Source organism: Trypanosoma equiperdum (genome assembly GCF_001457755.1).
Source record: "Trypanosoma equiperdum strain OVI genome assembly, contig: ctg_233, whole genome shotgun sequence".
Classification (NCBI taxonomy): Eukaryota; Euglenozoa; class Kinetoplastea; order Trypanosomatida; family Trypanosomatidae; genus Trypanosoma; species Trypanosoma equiperdum.
The window spans coordinates 15,252-30,135 of record NW_027124125.1 but is presented as its reverse complement, the minus strand read 5'-3'; the positions used below and the strand labels follow the sequence as shown (position 1 = coordinate 30,135).

Here is a 14,884-nt window from a genome sequence, read left to right as displayed (position 1 = left end):
GTTCATGTACATCGTATGCATATGCTATCGTGCAAACGGCGACCGCGCGCAACGCCGATGGCGGCTTCGGCCGCCCCAAGCATCTGCGGCAGCAGTAACTTCAATCCACAATTCCTCATTTTCGAGGGCCAAGCGAAGGCATTTGACAGCGTTGCGACTTTTGGCGGCGTAGGTGGTTGCGCGTCGTGATCACGGGTGGGGGTTAGCCTCCTTCCCCGATAAGCTTTGGCGCACGAGACCCCAGCACTCCATTAGCGATTGTCGTTGAGGAAAGTAGCGGTTTTGTATTAGTTAAGATCGAGTTAGAAGTGGGAACAGAGCTGCCATGGTGTGGAGAGCCAGCGTGAACAGGCCATACGGTCGAGGCGGTGGAAAACACGCAATAGCTAAATCGGCGTTGAAAGGGCCGCGGCTGACAGTCGACGCTGCGAAAAAGAGGCTGAACCAAGCTCCCCATTTGCCCTTGCTCCAGGAAGGTTTGAAAGCGAGAACAACCAAACCCCGCGCAACCGGGACGAGGGTACCCGAGCCCGGTGGCAGGCTGCAGTCGCTTTACGAGGTGGTGTCGTCTACGGGTCCTCATGCTTTTGCGGAAAAGGGGAGCGTGTAACGTTGGAAAGCCATGAGCCGCTCTCGGTATTTGCGGGATGGGGATCACGGGCCACAGGGGACAGTTTGTATATATGGATTGCGGCGTGACGAAAATACGTGAATTGCGACAACCAAAAGGGGGCGTGAGAGGAAACCGAATCGAGGGTCAAAATTTACACACGCGTGATCGAGTGAGTGGCTGGGCGGGCGTTGGAAGGTCGTTTGGGGAACTATTGGGAACTTTAATGCAAAAAAAATGTATATATATATATATAGGCCATAAGCGGTTCAGAGAAGTTCCGTGTACCGTTGAGTTGCTATGGCCGCGGAGTCTGCGCTCGGTGAATCTACCATGGTGTGTGTGCACGCGAAGCTTGGAGGTGCGAAAGCTACACCAAAGCAGACGACAACATGAGTTAAGATTGGAAGTGAAAGTCCCAGGAGAAAACTATAGCCACATGAGGGATCGCCCTCGAGGCGAGTGCTCTTGGTGTTTTTCCAATCCGGACGAAGTTTGTGGTAGAAATAGATTTTTGCAGGATGTGTCAAAAATCGCTGCAGAGGTGTTGTACAGCTCTCCAAAATATGGAAGCTAAAGAGGGAAAGAAGGTGATAGTGTGAGAGGTTGAAGTGAATGCTGTTTGGCCTCACGAAATCCCTTACACGTGCGACCGCAGTGGAAACAAAAAAGGATACTTTCCTTTCTCCTTCTCCCCCTCTGCAACATACACAAACCGCTCGTAACACCTCCGCGTTCTTGCAGCGTCGGTGGCGTAGATACTATTGCGCATGATGGCACGAATGCGAAGGGTAGAACCGCAGCCGAATCATCCACATTCGCTTCCGCCCGTAGGCGCCCCTAAAGACACTACCGGCGGCACGGTCCCGTGAGACGAAGCGGCCTGAGGGTTCAATCCCCGCCAGATCCCGAATATCCTAGCGGGGTGTTGTTGTTCGCTTTTGCGGATCACTAGCTCGCTGTCAAAGGAAGGGGGGGGGGGTCCCGGCTGTCCCGGAGGCGGTGGAAGCATCTGCCGCGGGGGAGTTTTTGCCCACACTCTTTACTAACGCAGTTCACCCCCACAGAACTCGATCAAAACCTCCCCCCCCTGGGATTCGTTCCCTCTTCGGTGCCACATTCACAAACAACAAATGCATAAGCGTACGTGTGTGCATCTACGTATGTTTGTATGATCCTTCCCCTTTTTTTGCTCTTGCATCCTGTCGCCTCTGGATCAGCTCCTTGGCAGTGCACCGGAAGGCAAATCCGGCGAGAAGCAGTTTATTGTAAATTCGCGCACGCCTTTCTTTTCGCTGCACACTAGGCTAAACATACGGTTTGCCCCGCTATGCCGAATTGCGAACTAACGCTTCTTCCTTCCCCTCAAGTGACCATCGCACCTCATTGGGGCACCGTCGGGTGATTGTAAATGCACCTCCGAAACCAGCTCGACATGTCGAAGGTGCTGGCGTTTTGTTGTCCACCGATATGGGCGGCGCTGGACCTTGACACCGCAATGGCGGGTAAGTTGGTGCCCGCAGCGGTATATCATCTTACTAAAATTTCCTAACCACCATGTTTTAGTAGCGGGGCGCGTAAACCTACAATTAAAGTGGGCCCCGACATATGTACTCCTGAAACCCGTTGCGTTTGGCGCGGGCTTCTCCCCGTCTCGCCACAAACCGCGGTGGCCCAGCGAAGGCACGCCACGATTTTTATTTTCAGGCATAGGGAAGAAAACTAGTGCCCAACTAAGCTCAAAAAAAGGAGGGAAATAAACAGACTGGAAACCTAGCAGTGACCGTCCACACAGTACGTGACGCCGGATCAGCTGAATGGCGCCCGTATTTGCTTTTCAGCAAATAAGCAGAAAGCGACATATCTTCTACAGAGCAAAAGGGCAACGACGGAGGGGCCGCCACTAAGGCGCCGTCGCGGCACAGTCGTTGACTTGTCGTGGCGGAGCAAACAAAGAAAAAAGATAATACTTAAAGCAAAGTGTTCAAATTTGGGTAGAAGCAACAGTACCGAATACGGTGAAAAGCGAAGAACAAAACGAGCATTCTGACTGGTTGGAGGTTGTGGTTGTGGTGGATGGGAGGTAAGCATACGTTGTATGCATACAAAAAGCACACCCTCCTCACCAACGCACGCAACACCCCCACCTCGACAACCAACTGTACACATTTATTGACTACCTACATGGGCTTTGGATAGTACAACCCCACATGCTAGTTACATATATAACTCACCCTTGCCATCTCCACCACGGGCAAATCAACAGATACAACTCTTCTGGAAAAAGGACGCAGCCGTTCGATAGATTGGAGGAGATCCCTATTTAAGGAGCGGTAATGCGAGCATAGGTGAACAGAATAGCCGATAAATGGAACAGCCCTCTGCACCCCCGTGTAGCCAGTTCGGAATATTGGGCCCTCGTCTTAAGTGTGGTATCCGTCGCAGTTTCATCCCCTTGCTCACTCCACGATGGTGTGCTCACTTGTGTGGTGGGTCGCTCCTCACTGAAATTGTCCCTGAAATCCAAACTGTCAACAATCTTTGGAATCTGTTGCACGTCTTCCACCTCCTCATCGTTCTGCTCTGCCGAACCCTCCTTTTCGGGTAGGGTGGCCGTTCGGTTTGCCGCATCTGCTGTCTGCTCTTGTGGTTCATCAGTGGCATTGTCAGATCTGTTCGTTTGTTCGGCTGCCTCGCGAGCTCTACGTTCGGCCTCAGCCTTCTTTTTCTCAATTGTCTCTCCAAGAACGGAGGTGAACTTCTTCCAGACATTTAGCGCGAACCTGAGCGCACTCTCCGCTGTCGAGACGTTCCTCGCAACCTGCTCCGCGAATGGCTTTGTCTGTAACGCCACCTTCTTGGCGATGCCAATGTTCTCTTTGGCTACAGCCTCGTGGGTTTGAAGTTTCTTCATCAGTTCTGTCCGGTCCTTCTCTTCCCTCGTCTTCCGGAGACGGTGCAGCGTGACAACCCATTCGTCACAGCTTTCCATTGCCTTGCGAGAAAGGTACGTCACCTCTTTGTGATGATCCTGTATTGTCTTCTGTAGGTTTGCAACCCGGTCGTGGGCATCCGAGGCTCTGGACAGTTGTCGAGTCGCGGTGTCTACGTAAATTGCATCCCCTTCTGTTGTGTTCTTGACGATCCATGCGTATTTGTGTACAGCCGCGGCGACGGAAGAAATTGAGTGACGCATTCCCTTCACCCTCTCGTGCGCTTGCTGCGCCATTGTTAGCATTTGTCCGGTCCAAGTTTCTACCGGTTTCACCTTGCGGTCTAGCTCATACGTGTAACAAAAAGGCACCCCCCTCCCGCAACCAGACAGCACGAAGAGGAGGGAACAAAGAACCACTACATGGGAGAGTAAGGTCATCCCTTGCCCTCACTTTCCTTCTCTCTTTTTTTTAAAAAAAGAATGCTACCAAACGGCACAAGAACCGACAAAAAAAGAGTGGTACTGGAGTGAAAGAAATTTGGATGGGTGCACTTTGCCGACTATTTACATTAAATCAGCGAAATGTGGGGAACCGAAATAATCGCAGCGCCATCACCATCAGATGTTAATGTCCGCAGCCATGAATGACTCCTCGATTGCACAGCAAAAGAATGGAAGCAAAACATATCATTCGGCACACCTTGTCTCAATCCCACACGCACTGTAGCACAACACGCACACGCCAATGGATGGAAGGGCCTAGTAAGCTCCGCAAGACTTAGGTTGTAGAGCAGCAAAGACATGCTCCACAATCTTGGTGCGGCACACAACGCTACAGTACTCTGCATAGCTCCATTTCCATCAACTCTGTAGCGCAATCCATCGATGGAAGTCGCGGCTCAATCCAGTGGTGGAGGTGGCGCCACGCGCGTGCACCCGCAGGCAGGCACTCGCTGTTCCGTCATAATTTCACCTTTTCCCTTTCCTGCTTCCATAAAGTATTCAAGAGCGTGAATGCGCATGAATGGGGCAAGAGGGGAAGACGCAAACCCACTATATGGTCCAATAGTCCACAAACACTCTTAACGCACAGTATAGGAGACAAAAAGATCGCAACCGAAACCGAGATGAGAAGGAAACGCGCAAGGAGTGGTGTAAAAAAGAAGGATTTACTCCCGTCGGGGTTGTTTGTTCGGATTCACTACTGAAAAGGGTCCCTTCCCCCTCCGAAGAAGACAAAAGGGACAAGTTAACCGTGAAGCACCAGCGCGTCTTCGCGCCGAGCTGAACGGTTGTTCAAGCAAAGTTGATACAGCTGGTTGGAGATGGGGTGCATACTTTCCCCTTCCAACTTATTCTTGCTTCCAACATCCTTCATTTCTGCCGCTGTGTAAGGGAGAACAAGAAGGAAATAAAAGGAGTCCAACCAGGAGGGAAAAAGCACAAAATATGCCCTATCTGAGAATGTCGCTACCGCGGCGCCACTTTCAACGCCCCGTAACTACCCTACTACGTCTTGTACCGCATCCAGCCCTTGATAGTTGTACCCGCCATGTCCTCCAACTCGTAGGTTTGGCTTTCTGCATTGTGATGCATCTTGATGGTGCGTGAAAAGTTGTGGAACGGCGGGTGCCATTGTTTGTTAAACCAGTTCTGTTCGGCCACCCAAACATGTGTCTTCCCCACGCGCACAATAACGGCGACATGACCAACCGGCAACAGGGCGGGTTGCTCGCGATATACCAAAAGGTCACCAACTAGTGGTTGGGGCCCCCCATTGTCGTGCCGTTCCAGTTGCACCTTTGAGCCGTTTTTAAAGGTTGCTTGTGTGAACGACCAAAGTTCACTGGACTTTCTTGCAGTGGGTAAAATAACAGACTGAGGAACTCCACGCATGATCCAATAGCGTTTCACGTACTCAAAGCACTGCCATTCCATGCCAGTCTCCATGGAGCCTTCACCTTTGATGCTATTTTTTTTGGTGGAGATGTGATCCCTTCGGCAGTTGCTATACGCGAAAACGCCATTGTGCACACCAATAATGGTACCAAAGGGTGTAACGCAGGTTTCGCCGTAGAGAAACGTGGGTTGCAGAATGACGGTTAAAACCACAGCAACCAGAAGAAAAAGTAGTGTGATACCCAGTGCATATACCGGCTTCTTAACTGATGGCGCAATATAGGTAAGCTGAGTGCTGTGGGCGCCATCCGCCTGGTCATCGAACAGAAATCCCGGATCATGGTTACCGACCAAAGGTCCCTCATCGCCAGCATCGAACCCTTCCCTCGGCATTGGCTCGTACGCTACGGCATCATAATCGCTTCCTTTCGCCATTGTAAAAAAAAACAACAACAACAGCAAAACAACACTTCTTTCTTCCTCTTATTGCTTTACCCTCAGTCCTTCTATTATCCCTTTCCCTTGGCACACGTACCCGTCTAAATCGTTGTGGCTCACTCAACTAACACTTCTAATTACTCCACAAGTATTAGTTCCACCTTTTTCTTTGCTTTGTCCCACAAAGCAAGTAAAAATCACTCACTCGCCAGGTGATAATTATTCCTTTTTTTTTTCCACCGACTTCTAGATACGGAATTTATCGAAGCCGTCAACCCAATTTAGTATCAGAACAAACCGAAACCCGGAAAACTTAGCCTTGGATGAACTGGTAGCCGTGTCCTACCTTTCGCCTTTTTCTCTTTGCCGGCTTTTCTACCTTTTATTTTTATTACTCGATGGCAAACCCCCCTCACGTTATATCTTTGCGAGAAAGCAGCCTCAGGGGAAATAAACAACAAAGGGAAAAAGCGATAGAAATCCCACCCGCCACCCACACACAACAAAATGCAAGAGAGGGCTCCAAACACCAAAAATAAACGGATACCAGTGACGGTAAGAGGAACGATTACGTGTTTAGCTGAACACTGGGTACCCACGGAACGAAATTCATGTATGTGTGCGAAAGAGATGATGTGCATAGTATCAAACGTCAGTGAAGCGATGAGAAAGGTTTTCGGAAAAGAAACCAATCCACTGGGAACGGTTAAGAAGATGCGCATGAACAATAAAGCTGACACATGTTAGAAGAGGGTATAAACAGGCCCTTACACAATTGCAGCCGTCTTGTTACAATACAGAAACCAATGGTTCCATGCGTTGACGACAAAAAAGACATGCAGTGAATTAAGATTAGTTGCGTTACAGTCACCCCAACAAATGGCAATGAAACGGCACTAAGTAGCCAACAATCGTGAGGGTTCAAAAAAAAAGGGGGATGTAAATGTTTAGGCGCCCGTTTCCGCCGCCAATTGCACGCACATACAAATCGACCATAACTCCAGTGCGACATGAACCAGGCAGGCGCACGTCCTAAGCCTATGAAAGTTTTGTGCATCCGCTGGGAAACGCACCCCCCCCCCCATGACTTAAATGTGTAGGGTTCCTTCTTTTCTCTTCCACTCGCCTCGCAGAGCGCCGCCACCCCGCCCCACCCCAGCGCCTTCGGTCACAACAACCGCTTCACCAGTTAGTTCCACTACACCCATTGAAACTTTATGCTCCCGTGCCAAGTGTTCTCCAACGAGAGACGTCCCCCCCACACACACAACTCCTCACCGAATGTCACATTCCGTTGCCTATTAATGACAGGTTTCGTCCTGGTGTTACTGTGTGGTTGCTTTCGTTTCTAAGTACCGAGAAAATCGCAAAGGGAAACGAACGGACGAATTATGAACGACATAAATGAGAAACAGTTAATTTACCTGTGGGGAGAGAACATGTCACTTACCCCATTCCTTTGCGGCAGGGTGTAGCAGCTTGTACTAGCCAAACTAAATGATCAAACAACCAACAAAAAAAATACGGTGGAAATAGCGGCACACCTACAAAACTGAGGTGTTTCTAGTGTTCTATGTTTGATTCTATCCGGATACGTCTATATTGCTTCCATCGCGGGGAAATCTCATGGCAACTAACTAAGAGTACTTCCAGAGTCGATTTCTTCCGATGAGAAGCTAACCGAAGACGTTCGCCGAGAAGGTGACGAATTCAGTGTGGAAAACGAGGAAGAGTGGTCTGTAGACGAAGACGTCGGCGTTGGTTGAGAGGAAGTCGATGTGTACGAAGAAGACGACACAACACTGCGCGACGAGGCGGGCACCGAGCTTGAAGACTCACTGGTCCACTCAGAGTTATCTGAATATGAGGCTGAGCTCTTCTTTTCCCCTTCCTTTCCGACTGCTGGTATAACAAGCGGCCTGAACGGTCCCTTTTTGTAAGGAACCGGGGGCGTTTCGTAGTCTTTCACAATTTGCACCCGAACCGTCCGCTCTGAAGGATCCGTTTTGTTTCCTCGTAGCCGCTGCTCCGATGCCTCCAGCGCAGTTTTATGGACATCCCATTCCCTTTTCAGGTTTTCTACCTGACGACGAAGAGAATACAGATATATGCTGAGTTCAGTCTTATCCTCCACATGGTCCCTCGGTTTTAAGGATTCAAACTTCTCGGTTAATTGTCGATTTAGGTCATCAATGGCAACGACCTTTAGCGCGGTCCCCTGTAGCTTTGCGTAGAGACGTTCCACGGTGTTTGAAAGAAGATCACCCACTTGATTCCCTTGTGCCACCATGATGTCCTCTACGGCACTTTGCCGCGTTTGACCGGAACTTTCCCGTTCCTCAGCAGGGCCTTTACCGGGATCACATATGTCACTGCCAACCCCAATGTCTCGTGTCGCCGGTTGTTTCACTCTGAGCAACTCCCGTGCAGGGTTGGCACTTCGATTTTCAAGCGCATGAGACTCAGTTGAGCGTACCGGTTTGCAATGAGAAGTAAACACACCATCAACTTGGCTACCCATTGCGTCCTCACTTGTCGCCGAGTCGTCAATAAGGCGGGATGCCGCCACAACTTCGCGTGCCACCAGCCTCACCAATAGGGGCGCTTCAGTAATCCTTATTGCCTTTTCAGCTTCCCCGCTCGTAGGTGTATTCACTGCACCTTTGGCCACAGGCTCCGGTTGCCCCGTTCCCCCATCCATCAACAACACCGGTGATTTGCTCCCCTCACATCTCTTTTCTACCTCCCCAGCCACGCTGTATTTGACTGATTGGCGCGACCAGGCAGTGAGTGCCGCCTCCGTCCATGAAGGATAACCAACAAGGCGTCTTCTTTCCTTTTCCCCCGGCAGGTCGTACGGACAGCGAGTCTCCTCGTAAGCCAACAGAAGCTGCAGTGGATGAAGCCTATTCATGCCTGTCCGATCATGGGAGTAGTAGCACACATCTGTGTGTTGTCTTCGTTTTATCATGCAGTGGGACCCTGCACTGGGGAACGGGTCTATAACTATCAGTGGCAAAGCAAAGGTGAAAGAGAAAAAGTGTCCTGCATGCGGTGCATGCTGCACGGCGATGCCAACACATGAAGGGAAGAGCACATCCATGCGGATACTCGTGTGTTTGCATCCGTGCGGTAGCGCACGAGGAACTACATGGAACACACTACATTCAAGATGACAATGCCAAACGTGACCGCCGTAACAATCGAATCATGTAATAATTGCCGTTAGGCGGTCCTTTGCCACCTCGGTGGCTGGTTTTAACGCACACGATGTAAGCACGGGAGGGGGCGCCCTATCTTCCCCTCCCTAGATCCTTTCTCCCTTACTCTGTGCCTCTACGGTCGTGCACGTCGAATGTTGCACAGCAGGATTGAAAATACAGGCAAAGTGGAAACAAAAGCGTTACACACCTCATAATCAAACAAGTGTTTCTCATAAGCTGGGAAATAAAGTTGTCAAACATTTTTTTGATGCTCTCTCCCGTTCGATGATCTCATCTCGACAGCAGATTCTGTTCCCACCTCCGGTAAAATTGCTTCCGCCTTTAACGTACACGAATGCGGTGCACAGTCACACGCACCATAAACGAACTGTTCCCCGCCTCTACAGGTTCATTAACCCACGATACACAACGTCCTCAGGCTTTCCAATTAATACGATCGTTCGCGCTGATGAGCGCGACGGGTCCGTTAACGTCACTGCGAGTGACCTGAACGTGTTCGCTGAGCTTAGAAAGCCCGTTGTCTCCCGCCGCACTTCACATGTAACAAAACCCTCACCGCCATTTGCTTGGTTTCGAAGAACAAACATCATTTGCAACTTCTGTGGCTTCAATCCAAGGAGGTCTGACAGCTCATACGAGCCGCTACGAATGCGCCGGATTAGCGGCAATCGGAAGCCACCGGTTTGACAGTACGCCTTAAAATCTCCTGTTCGTGGATGGGGGCCGAGATGCTGAACGACCTTCTCATTTTGCATGACGATGGCGATGGACTGATTGTACACAGCGTTTGGGCTGATGCGAAACCGTCTAGCTATTCCAATGAAAACTGCATTCAGCACCATACAGGAAAGAAACCCAGACGTGAACCCCAACCGCGCAACAGTACCAAGGTTGAGACGAGCAAGTATACCGTAGCCTTTGACAAAAATACAGAACACTATTAAAACCCCGACCACAGCGGCTCCAACTTTCGCGTAGAAAACCACCGCGTCGGTAGGCACTCCAAATACCGTACCGGCGTACCGTGCGGATTGTTTGTCGAAGCGAACCTCCTCTAAGTTCACACGCGGTGCTCGTGCCCGCGAAAAACTGAAGCAGCGGCGGCAGGAGAAAAGGGTAAAACAATCGCGACGAACCGGGAGCATGCGTAACGCGGAGTGCCGCAACGCTGTGCGCGAGGCTAAGGCGCTTGCGAAGCCTGTTTGATTTATCATGAGTTAGTAGCACTTGAGCATACGTAGATGTGATTATGAAGAACCAAAGTGGAGAAACTGAGAGGTGACGACTTCCGCCGGTACCAACAACAGGAACGGCGTTGCTTCAGGCTTCAAGGACGCCGCGACCGGCGTCATTGTACCTGACAGCACATAAATCACTCCCCAATCACTCTACAGTTTTCCCACCACTGCAAGGTAAGCTCTAGCACTACACCACACCGTTTATAACACAGCGTTGTGGCATGATCCTTATTCACCACAACCGTTTCACAAGCAAACAAGGCCACGCAGGGAATAAAAGTACCTACTCATACCCCACGATATATTTTCTTACTCACGTCCCCAGTGCATGGGCGGTGCAGATCATCTTCTTTGCATCAAGCTGCCTGCATGTGATGTAATGGAAACGAGACGGAAGGAAACAACGCTGTCGGTAGGAGAGTAACGGTGTAGATTAAGTGCCGCTGCGTGCCAAAATAACCACAGTTACTCTCAGGACTGTCAACTGTGTACTAGTCCCTCTGAGCACCTGGGGGATGCTCGCTTTGTGTTCGCATCCTGTAGAGGGCAAATGATTGAGCAAAAGCAAAAAACAAAACGAAATCAAATCAATCACCGCACAACGGCTGAAGATGCACACATGTGCATACATATTCGTGTGTACATGTGGGTTGCTGCTACTTTACAATAACGACCCTAGCAAACCAGCGGCAACAAAAAGAGCAATGATTATAACCCCAATCATCAGAAGACACATCAGTTTGCTTCGACTCGCCCTTTGGTAAGCACGTGCCTGTTGTAGCTCCCTGTGGGCTTTCTCCATGTACAAGTTTGTCGAGTCAATGTTTCTGATAATCACATTCATGAGGTCTCCCTGCTCCTCTACAAGGATTGCCAGGTCGCTGAAGACTCGGTTTAGGGACCGCATAGACATTTCAATGCGGTAGATGTCGCTCCTAGTTTCAAGCATTTGAGCCAGAACTTCTTTGCTCTGCTGGAAAATGGCTGTTGTTGCACCCTTTTCCATCACCTGCATGGCCAGTTGGTGGGCTGTTTCGTCGTCCATCTCGCCTCCGTCTGGATTGCTGTAGGCAATTTTTATCCGCCGCTCCGTCTGCGAGAGGTAGTTTTTCTCCGCCACCAGCTGGCGCTTTTGCAGGCCTTCCATTGTCTCCGAGAGTTTCTGGAGCACGAACCGCCGTTGGTTCTCCTCTAAACGAATAACTCCCGCAAACCGTCCCTCCATCTCCGGAGTTTCTTTGAGTTTCTTCGTTAGGTTTTCCATATCCTCGACCCCCTTACACGCCTTCTGGATTGTATTGTTAATTTCGTCATCCAAATCGCCAACTTCCTTTCTAATCGCGTCACACTTTGCCACGTTCACTGTGTCCATGGCTTGTTCGTGCTTCTTAGACATTTCGCACATTAACACATTTACTCGGTCGATAGACTCAGTCACCGTAGCAACCACCTCAAAGAACGTCTCTAGAGTTGTCACCGTTTCCGCCTCCACCGAACCGGGTGCAGCGACGGGCACCACGGCAGTTAACCGTGACAGGCCTCCGGATGAACCTGGCGGTGGTGAGCCCCTCATGAAACCCACTCCGGATTGGCTGTGGAACTGAAGCAAGCGGTCCATTGCCTGCTGCAGAACTGAGGGACTATTTGATTATCGCTAAATATTTGTGTGGTCCCCCTCCACGAAAGAAGCGGGGTGACAGAAATGACAATCTAGTGCTAGTAAGTAAGTGGAGAGCAAGTGGTGAATAACCACATTTGGTTTCAAGCACTGTAATGGAACACGTCTGCACGACTGGTGTGTGTGTGTGTGTGTGTGGTGCCATACCAAGGCAGGCTATGGCCCTTTTGTATGCGTTCGACGCACGACTGCCCTTTTCCCTCCCCTTCTACCTTCTTGGTTGTTTTCCCACTGCGTGCTTGGTGGACCACGTCTACTCGAACACCTTCGTTTTACGTTACTGCATTCAGTAGGCTGGTTTGCCTATACTTCGGTCTAACCCCCACTCGACCGCCCGAATACGAGTTGGTTACGGCGGCAGGCAAAAGACGAAATCAAGGGAGAGAAAAAGCCATCGCGTCTCTCGAAAACGAAATGAAGATATTGAAACCGAATTGGGAGAAACGATAGGGGGCACACACTCTGGAGTAGGGAAGGCAAATACGGCAAAGATGATGCGACTGAGGGCTGCCTTTTCATAACCGCAACACCAACCCACTCCCTCTGTCGTGGTTACGTTGCAGAAGAGACCTCTCTTGCTCAAGACGCTCACGAACATCGTCTAAAATTCCTTGAACTTCGGAGGCACAGCATGACAAATCTGACTGGGCTTGGAGGACGCGTAGTTGCTCATCCGTTGCTTCAACTGCACGATTCCATTCCTCGAACGTCCCCACAAGCTGCATTAGCCTTGCCCGACGAAGTAAAATTTTGAACCTCATTGATTGAACCCATATCCACTCTCTTGTCGGGGCTGCGCCTTCTGCAGCTGGATTTTTAAAGCAATCACCCAGCCACACATTGATACACTGAAGCATACCTAGTGCCCGTCCACACCATCGCCCCGCTCGCGCCTGTCTGTGCCTTAGTTCCTTAGATGACAGTTCAGTGACGCATGTCTCGGACTCAGGCATCACGGAATTGAAAGATGGGGTTTGCGCTGCTTGCAATAACAGAAGAGTGTGCGCCGCGTTTGCAACGGCTACGACTGCATGGCGGTGTAGCATGTACCACACATGGAACAGAGGACGCGCACGCGGAAGGACAGCACGACATCCGAAGAGCAAGGAATCACTACGCATGCCGCAGATCTCTTTGCCTTCCCCATCCGTGGCCTCGAGGATATCAAGTTGAAGAAGGGTGTTGAAGTATCTGTTTGCAGGTGCCAAAAATGTTCTCTCTCTTTTCGCGGAAGGTGAGCTGGCTACAAGTGCAAATGCTGTCGCTTCATCGAGTATATCCTCCTCCATCGTCCCCTCCACGCGATCTTCCAGTGATGGCGGGGGTCGCAAGGCGTGGCGGTATGGGACAAGCAATCCCTTTTGCACAGTGGATAGGGCCTTGCAGTAGCAATCCAGCGCATCCCGATACCGCTGCAGCTTCAGCGCATCACCACCAGCCTCTCGCATCTGCTCCGCTGGTTTCAAATGGAAATGGTAAAGAAAATCCGCAAGACGGTCCGCCGTCCGCTCATCGTGTAAGCTCTGCTGGATGACCTCCATTCTCTGCATTTCTGCGTGCAATTGACAGACTAAGTTCTCGTACTTGTGAACGTGATCATTGCCACCGCTCTTGTAATTTATACTCCCATGGAGACCGTGGCTACCAAGTAGTTCCGTGCCCGTTGACTGCTGCACAGTTGGCGCTTTCATTTCTCTAGTGAACGGAACCAGTGTCGAACCAAGTGGTAGGGACGCATCAAAACGCAACTCACTTGTATCCACTGCGGAGAGAAGGAGGCTCAACAACCCAGGTGACCAGTGCACATAAGCCACCTCCCTATTGTGGCAGCCCCCACGGAAGGAGACGAACGATTCTATGCCGGATGTATTGCCGCTGGAGCGGGCCCCAGTAATTTTCTCCTGCCTCATGTTAACCAGTTGTCGTAAGACTAATTCGGTGAGCAGACGAGTTATTCCGCGCCGAAGCGCCTCCCGAAACTCCTTTGAAAAACGGCCACCTAGGGGTGCGTAATAGAACACGGATGGGGCCAACGCTCCATACGCCTCTTCGCTCGGCATGGCAAGTGGCTTTCCATCGCTTGCAGCTGGTGGAGGCCATGGTGCCGTTGACTTCATGTTTCTAACAACAAATTCAATCGCTCGTAACTTCTCTTGCGTGACTGGTGATCCATAGTCTCCTCCCTCCTCGTGGCGACTTCGAAGTCGCACAATCACGTCCAGTGATAAAAGCGCCATGATATATGCACCTTCCTATGCTGTGAAAGGAGATTCGAACGAAGGAAAGTACACTGCGAGACGTAGTGTGGGAGCCTGCAGTGAGAGATACGAATCGACGGCAAAGAAAAGTGAGCATGTCACTCCTCACCACTTCTTCTGTTCCTTGACTCAACCGCAGCAAATCAGCACCAACGCATGACACCTGAACTGTAGTATCAAATGAGTAAGACCACGCCGCTTGATTTTGTGGGGAATGCAACGCCAGATACTCCCCCCTCTTTTGAGTTGTGGCTCCTCCTCGTCAGAGTTGTTCATGGCTCTTTGATTCACTCGTCATAAAGTTTCGTATCGCAAACTGTACAGTACTCCGTGCATGTGCATCTGCACTGTAACCACTCCGCTGTCGACAGCTGTTGGCCCAAAAATCGAGAGATGGAAAATGGCAGTTCACGCATAACCTAAATGATTCTTGCTAACCTGCATGCGCTTGGAGAAACCCAGGAAAAAAAAAGTAAAAGATCACCATATCGAAGACTGCGACCGTGGTTGTCAACATGCTTTGCACAAACTACTTTGCCCCCTCCTCTCAAGTGTTGAACCCCTTTAGCAAGGGAGCATAGTCATGCTACACTTTCACCGTAGC

General features: G+C 50.5%; 6 protein-coding genes and 1 pseudogene across 7 annotated transcripts; all 7 read right to left on the bottom strand.

Annotated features, from left to right (window-relative positions):
- Window positions 1-202: 202 nt before the first annotated feature.
- On the bottom strand, window positions 203-733 carry TEOVI_000077000:pseudogene (annotated as a pseudogene). The gene has a single exon. A coding segment is annotated over exon 1 (531 nt).
- Window positions 734-2,933: 2,200 nt separating this feature from the next.
- TEOVI_000076900 (Enriched in surface-labeled proteome protein 2) lies at window positions 2,934-3,983 on the bottom strand (the record flags this gene model as incomplete). The annotated part of the gene is made up of 1 exon (XM_067224122.1): window positions 2,934-3,983. The coding sequence occupies one exon, from the start codon at window positions 3,981-3,983 to the stop codon at window positions 2,934-2,936; it is 1,050 nt and encodes a 349-aa protein (XP_067080223.1).
- Window positions 3,984-5,054: 1,071 nt separating this feature from the next.
- TEOVI_000076800 (glutathionylspermidine synthetase, putative) lies at window positions 5,055-5,879 on the bottom strand (the record flags this gene model as incomplete). Its single annotated transcript, XM_067224121.1, has 1 exon — window positions 5,055-5,879. One exon carries the CDS (start codon window positions 5,877-5,879, stop codon window positions 5,055-5,057), a length of 825 nt encoding a protein of 274 aa, XP_067080222.1.
- A 1,636-nt stretch (window positions 5,880-7,515) lies between these two features.
- TEOVI_000076700 (uncharacterized protein) lies at window positions 7,516-8,853 on the bottom strand (the record flags this gene model as incomplete). Its single annotated transcript, XM_067224120.1, has 1 exon — window positions 7,516-8,853. The coding sequence occupies one exon, from the start codon at window positions 8,851-8,853 to the stop codon at window positions 7,516-7,518; it is 1,338 nt and encodes a 445-aa protein (XP_067080221.1).
- Window positions 8,854-9,486: 633 nt separating this feature from the next.
- Window positions 9,487-10,320, bottom strand: TEOVI_000076600 (uncharacterized protein; the record flags this gene model as incomplete). Its single annotated transcript, XM_067224119.1, has 1 exon — window positions 9,487-10,320. The coding sequence occupies one exon, from the start codon at window positions 10,318-10,320 to the stop codon at window positions 9,487-9,489; it is 834 nt and encodes a 277-aa protein (XP_067080220.1).
- Window positions 10,321-11,005: 685 nt separating this feature from the next.
- TEOVI_000076500 (target SNARE, putative) lies at window positions 11,006-11,962 on the bottom strand (the record flags this gene model as incomplete). The annotated part of the gene is made up of 1 exon (XM_067224118.1): window positions 11,006-11,962. One exon carries the CDS (start codon window positions 11,960-11,962, stop codon window positions 11,006-11,008), a length of 957 nt encoding a protein of 318 aa, XP_067080219.1.
- Window positions 11,963-12,537: 575 nt separating this feature from the next.
- TEOVI_000076400 (uncharacterized protein) lies at window positions 12,538-14,259 on the bottom strand (the record flags this gene model as incomplete). Its single annotated transcript, XM_067224117.1, has 1 exon — window positions 12,538-14,259. One exon carries the CDS (start codon window positions 14,257-14,259, stop codon window positions 12,538-12,540), a length of 1,722 nt encoding a protein of 573 aa, XP_067080218.1.
- Between the last annotated feature and the right edge of the window lie 625 nt (window positions 14,260-14,884).